The sequence below is a fragment of the Cucurbita moschata genome, unplaced genomic scaffold (assembly GCF_002738365.1).
Source record: "Cucurbita moschata cultivar Rifu unplaced genomic scaffold, Cmos_1.0 Cmo_Scf00009, whole genome shotgun sequence".
Classification (NCBI taxonomy): domain Eukaryota; kingdom Viridiplantae; phylum Streptophyta; class Magnoliopsida; order Cucurbitales; family Cucurbitaceae; genus Cucurbita; species Cucurbita moschata.
Window position 1 is genome coordinate 4,484,701 of NW_019268525.1, and position 5,981 is coordinate 4,490,681.

At 36.3% G+C, this 5,981-nt stretch overlaps 2 protein-coding genes across 2 annotated transcripts in view; both read left to right on the plus strand.

The window, feature by feature from the left end:
- The window catches only part of LOC111447339 (phosphoenolpyruvate carboxykinase (ATP)-like), a 3,973-nt gene extending 1,736 nt beyond the window's left edge, over positions 1 to 2,237 (plus strand). The window contains exons 6-12 of the mRNA XM_023086448.1: positions 72 to 370; positions 555 to 728; positions 825 to 890; positions 1,046 to 1,224; positions 1,328 to 1,497; positions 1,570 to 1,738; positions 1,814 to 2,237. Coding sequence (XP_022942216.1) covers positions 72 to 370; positions 555 to 728; positions 825 to 890; positions 1,046 to 1,224; positions 1,328 to 1,497; positions 1,570 to 1,738; positions 1,814 to 1,957 — 1,201 coding nt within the window. The 3' untranslated portion in view covers positions 1,958 to 2,237. The remainder of the gene's footprint in view (positions 1 to 71; positions 371 to 554; positions 729 to 824; positions 891 to 1,045; positions 1,225 to 1,327; positions 1,498 to 1,569; positions 1,739 to 1,813) is intronic.
- A 985-nt stretch (positions 2,238 to 3,222) lies between these two features.
- The window catches only part of LOC111447341 (ATP-dependent 6-phosphofructokinase 5, chloroplastic-like), a 7,195-nt gene continuing 4,436 nt past the window's right edge, over positions 3,223 to 5,981 (plus strand). Inside the window, exons 1-7 of the mRNA XM_023086450.1 lie at positions 3,223 to 3,744; positions 3,870 to 3,960; positions 4,333 to 4,406; positions 4,819 to 4,930; positions 5,188 to 5,283; positions 5,431 to 5,532; positions 5,627 to 5,701. Coding sequence (XP_022942218.1) covers positions 3,437 to 3,744; positions 3,870 to 3,960; positions 4,333 to 4,406; positions 4,819 to 4,930; positions 5,188 to 5,283; positions 5,431 to 5,532; positions 5,627 to 5,701 — 858 coding nt within the window. The 5' untranslated portion in view covers positions 3,223 to 3,436. The remainder of the gene's footprint in view (positions 3,745 to 3,869; positions 3,961 to 4,332; positions 4,407 to 4,818; positions 4,931 to 5,187; positions 5,284 to 5,430; positions 5,533 to 5,626; positions 5,702 to 5,981) is intronic.

A 5,981-nucleotide genomic window follows, 5' to 3' on the forward strand; every position in this document is an offset into this window, starting at 1 on the left:
AAAAAAAAAAAAAAAAAATGTACAATGGTGTATTAGCTTAGTGTGCATTTCGATAACTGGGTCGGTGACAGGTGTATCCGACCCTCTCCTGAAGAGCTGGAGAATTTCGGTACTCCGGACTTCACTATTTACAATGCTGGGCAATTCCCGTGTAATCGTTACACTCACTACATGACATCCTCTACTAGCATAGATATTAACCTTTCTAGGAGGGAAATGGTCATCCTCGGCACTCAATACGCCGGGGAAATGAAGAAAGGTCTATTCAGTGTTATGCATTATCTCATGCCTAAGCGTCAAATCCTCTCCTTACATTCTGGCTGCAATATGGGAAAAGATGGAGATGTTGCTCTCTTCTTTGGACTTTCAGGTATAGTATTATTGGAGCCAGATGAGAATGGCTCTGATATCCGACATAACGATATGTGCCCTCTTACCCTATCCATCCTTAGCATATTATTTGTTTGCTTTTGATCCTAAGGGTTAACTGCATTGCACCATTTGCTTTCTGGTTGTCATTTTGAGGTCCTCAGTACTCGTTGATTTTGTTTTAGGTACTGGAAAGACGACGTTGTCCACAGACCATAATAGGTATCTGATTGGCGATGATGAACATTGTTGGAGTGCTAATGGTGTGTCAAATATCGAAGGAGGTTGCTATGCCAAGTGCATTGATCTCTCTAGGGAAAAAGAGCCCGACATTTGGAATGCCATCAAATTTGGAACCGGTAAGGTTTTTATCATCCTGTTTTTGTTTGATGTAGCATAACTATGTATGCTGATTACATCGTGATGGGATTTACTAACACCATGGGTTGCTGCAGTGCTTGAAAACGTGGTGTTTGACGAGCATACCCGAGAAGTTGATTATACTGACAAATCAGTTACAGGTATATAAACACTTCAATATGTTCTATGAGAATTTTCAATTGTTCTTATATATATATAGCCAAAGCACACTATAAATTTGAAAAACATCAGAGATGTGTTAAATTCTCACCCATGTATTGGGTTCTTCCTCATGTGTTTGGTTATCTTGTTACAGAGAACACAAGGGCAGCTTACCCTATTGAATTCATTCCAAATGCGAAAATGCCATGTGTTGGCCCGCACCCGAAGAATGTGATCCTATTGGCCTGTGATGCATTCGGGGTGCTTCCACCGGTGAGCAAGCTGAACCTGGCACAGACCATGTATCATTTCATCAGTGGTTACACTGCTCTGGTAAAAATACGCTCAAAACTTCCTTAAAAATAAGAGGCAGTCAATGTGTAGAATGGAAACCTTAAGCTAAACAACTGGTTGGATTGTATGTGTTTGTGAATAGGTGGCAGGCACCGAAGATGGCATCAAAGAGCCACAGGCAACATTCTCAGCTTGTTTCGGTGCCGCTTTTATAATGTTACATCCAACAAAGTATGCAGCCATGCTAGCCGAGAAGATGCAGAAGCATGGTGCAACTGGATGGCTCGTCAACACTGGTTGGTCAGGTGGAAGGTATGCATCAATATTTGACACATTAAAAACGTTCTCTAAAGAATAAGCTTATACATATTATTGATCCAATAGGTATGGCCAAGGGAACCGCATTAAGCTACCATACACTCGGAAGATCATCGACGCTATTCACTCTGGCCAACTTCTGAATGCAACATATAAGAAAACTGAAGTGTTCGGGCTCGAAATTCCCACCGAGATCGATGGAGTGCCTTCAGAAATCTTGGATCCAATCAACACTGTAAGTTAGCGTTCTCTTCCAAAACATGTTAAAGAATCCATTTCAATTTGTTAACGTTTATGAGGAACGATGCAGTGGTCCGACAAGAAGGCGTATAAGGATACTTTGCTTCAGCTGGGTGGCTTGTTTAAGAAGAACTTCGAGACATTTACCAACTACAAGATTGGTAAGGACAGCAAGCTGACAGATGAGATTCTCGCAGCTGGGCCAAATTTCTAAAGCATAAGAGAAGGAATCTCTGCCTAAGGGCTCTGGTGTGATGCTTTTAAAAGAAGTGCTTTAGGTGAAAATGTTGGTACTTAGGCCATGTATATCTCTGCTCTATATTTTCGTTATAGCGTTTGTTCTCACCCCACAGAGAGAAATATCTCATCCTGTTCTAGCTTAGTATTTGGGTTTATTATATATTATAAGTTTATAGTTCACTTTAGAATAAGATTCCGTTACTTGTCTATGTATTTAGATGGGTATATCAAATTTATCATCAAAGTTCTGATTTAATCAAATTAACCTAGAAATTAATATTCATTGACTAGGTGTTGATGTTTTAGTGCTTTGTTATTTTTGTGGTCCGAGCTTTGAGTACTAACTATTTGGATTTTGGGGTTAGGATTTTAAAATATGTATTGAAATTGGGTAGAAAAGGTTAATTAAAGGTTTGAAAACAAACCATGAGATGCTTTATTTTTATTAGAAATAAAAAAATTGAATAAATAGTATCAACAACGGGAATTAAATCATCTGGAAAAAAAAAAAAAAAAATTGGTCACTCCTAAATATAAATGTCCAAATTGACAATTTGTTTTTAATGCTCCAGCAGACACCTGGGCATTCCTAAAGAAAATGCTCCAGCTTGATATCTGGGCACTCCTAAATATAAATGTCAATACAAACTGACAATTTGTTTTTAAATGGGCTCTTTCCCAACTCAAAATAAAATAAAAGAAATTGATTATTTGAATAGTAGAAAAATGACTTATGTTCACGTGTAAAGATATTAACGAAACTTTCGAAAGTTAATGAGTATCTTTGAAATGTGATACTTTATAGAACGGGTAAAAGTCATTTTGAACTAAATATTATTTAAATCTTAAAAAGTTTTAGAGATCTATTCAAAATTTATTTGAAAAAGTTTAAATTCGAAGGTAAAAAAAAAGACTTCTACTCGGAAGAAAATGTATTTTTGATAATTTATTAGTATTATTAATATTTTGAAAGTTTAAAGGATATTTTTTTTTAAAGATAAAATATAAAATTTATAGGTATTTTATTAATTAAACCTATGAAACTAAATTTACAAAGAAGTTATAAGGAACAAGAAAAAAGGAATAAAATAAGAACTTCGTACGATGTGTAAGAAGTCACAATCACAAGGAATTAGAAAGGCCGGCCCAATGCGAATCATCGAATCCAAATGGCAACATTGTAATATAATGAAAAAATCGAGGTGAAAATGCGATCAGTCCATCAAGTCAAAACAGAAAAACCAGACAGTCTCTTCTGTTCAAAGTTCGTATCGGACTTGAACTTCGTCTTCTTATTTTCATACTGTAGCTCTGGAAGACCAAATCTATATTACCTAATTCTCGTTCTCTCCGTTTCTTCGTCCTCGAATTCTCCTCACTTCTACAATCCTCTTCCACAGACCTTGTTATTCTGCTGACTTGTTCTTCGATTGTTCTCGCCGATCGCCTTCTGATGGGTTCTATCTCGCACTCAATTGGTCCCAAACTCGGTTTCCATCACCAGGTATCGCACTGTTCCCCTGGACTGTTTGGTTTGAGTCGTGGTAAATTTTTGAGCCTGAGTTCGAGGAAGCATTTTGGGAGAATCCACGCCTCCATTGATGTTAAGGATGGACGCAAGATCGAAGCGATTGATTTTAGTGATCCTGATTGGAAATTGAAGTATCAGGCGGACTTTGAAAAACGCTTTAATCTCCCGCACATTACCGACGTTTTCGGAGATGCTGTTCCTATTCCTTCTACTTTTTGTCTTAAGATGAGGTGTTGTTTTCTTTTTTTTTCCCCCCCTTTTCGGGTTAGGTTGTGTTTTTGCCTTTTCTGGATTGTGGACTGATTTGGCTTTGAATGTCGATGTTTCTATCTGTATGTATGGATTGGAATTGCAGGTCACCTGTTTCGGACGTCTTTCCTGGAGTTTATCCGTCAGATGAAGAGTGGCACGGATACATAAATAACAACGATCGCGTACTTCTCAAGGTATATTTATTGTCACTGTTACTGTGGAGACGTTTCGAAAATTGATAGGGAGTCTTCATCTACTACTTTTAACAGCGTATTTAAGGCTTCTTCATAATTCGCTAACCATTCCCCTTTTCTTTTTCTTTTTTTCTCTTTAGTTTCAGCCCTATTCTTCCCGATCATTAATTATGTTATGAATAGTAGCGAAGCTTAAGCTGTTGGATGGTTTTGTAAGATATTTTAGACCTTGTTCTTTAGGTCTGTTTTTACTTTATAATTTGGCTGACTTGAAAGTTCTCGCTAAAGTTATGATGGCATGCAGTTGTATTATTCTTTTTGAGAAGTTTAGTTAATGTACTCTGAAGTTTGGTTTTATTGTCGAATGCTCAGGTCATAAATTACTCATCACCTACGTCTGCCGGTGCTGAGTGCATTGACCCCAATTGTACATGGGTAGAACAATGGTAAGTCACTTCAATTTATTGGTATTAGCAATTGTAGGCATGCCGTCATTGGTAGAATTGAGCTGAAAGTTTTAATACTGACTTTCTTTTTCATAACTGTTCATTGTTAGTCTTTAGAACCTTATATGTTAATAAATGTTTGAAATTCAATTATTATTGAAAAGAGAGAGGGTGAACTGAAACTGTGGCTAAATAAGAAGGGGAATTACTTGGTAGTAGGGACACTTAATTTAAGAAAAAAGGAAAGAAAGCAGGGAGTGCTAAGACACTATGTGTTGTTTAGCCTGACAAGGGAAAAATAGGGCTTCACAAATTTGAAAAATAATATCTCGCATGTATACTTTTGTCAATTAACTCATGCTTTTCGTTCCGTGATTACATCCATGCACAATTTAAAAATTCTTACGTACAGGGTTCATCGTGCTGGGCCTCGAGAGAAAATATACTTTAAACCAGAAGAAGTGAAAGCAGCAATTGTGACTTGTGGAGGGCTCTGTCCTGGTCTTAATGATGTTATCAGACAGGTTAGTTTTTTTTTTTTTTTTTACTCTTATTCATCTTATCAGACAGATTATTTTCGTTTATATTATTATTTTACTTTTAACTTTAATTGTATAATTCCTTTGGTGAAATTATGATATTAAGTAGGTTTCGTACTTAGAAGTTATTCCTTTATTTCTAAAAGGATATGCATTCTTTAGATTTTATATATTTAGCTTGTTACGGGAGCGGTTTTCAGCATTTCTTCATATGTTCTCAAAGAATATTCTTTCTTTTACAGATTGTAATCACACTCGAAATTTATGGTGTGAAGAAGATAGTTGGGATTCCCTTTGGCTATCGTGGATTCTCTGACAAAGAACTGACTGAAATGCCTGTAAGTTTCTTTTCTGCATGCACAAAATTATAATCTCTATAGAACCCCTTGTCTCATAACAGTACTACTTCCCTCATGACAACATGGTTGAAAAAGTTGCCTAAGCTGATGCTGTTTAATTGACTTTATGATGGTGTTCATTCCTAGCTATCCAGAAAAGTGGTTCAGAACATTCATCTTTCTGGTGGGAGTTTGTTAGGAGTCTCACGTGGAGGTCCTGGAATTGGCGAAATTGTGGACAGCTTGCAGGTCTCGTACAGATTGTCTTAGTTTGATCATGTAGACTTTTTATTGGGAGTTGACCATTTCAAAATGATTGAGGCATGTATTGACTGTGTTGTAGGAAAGGGGAATTGATATGCTTTTTGTTTTGGGTGGAAACGGCACTCATGCTGGGGCCAATGCAATACACAATGAGGTATGTCATAACCTTTCTCTAACCTGACAATTTTATATATTAGTTGCTACTTGCTACTGACGCGTGGTTGTTAAGAATGAGATAGAAAATAGAATTGGGAAGGTGTGTATTATCATTGATATTGATATCCTTTAAATAGGATACAAGCCAGTACAAATGAGGAAAATATAAAATAATTAAATACTAGAATAAAATAAAATATACTATAAATCTAACCATAAATGGAAGAATATTAAGATATAATATCTAGGATATATTCCATAAATAATATATCTCAACA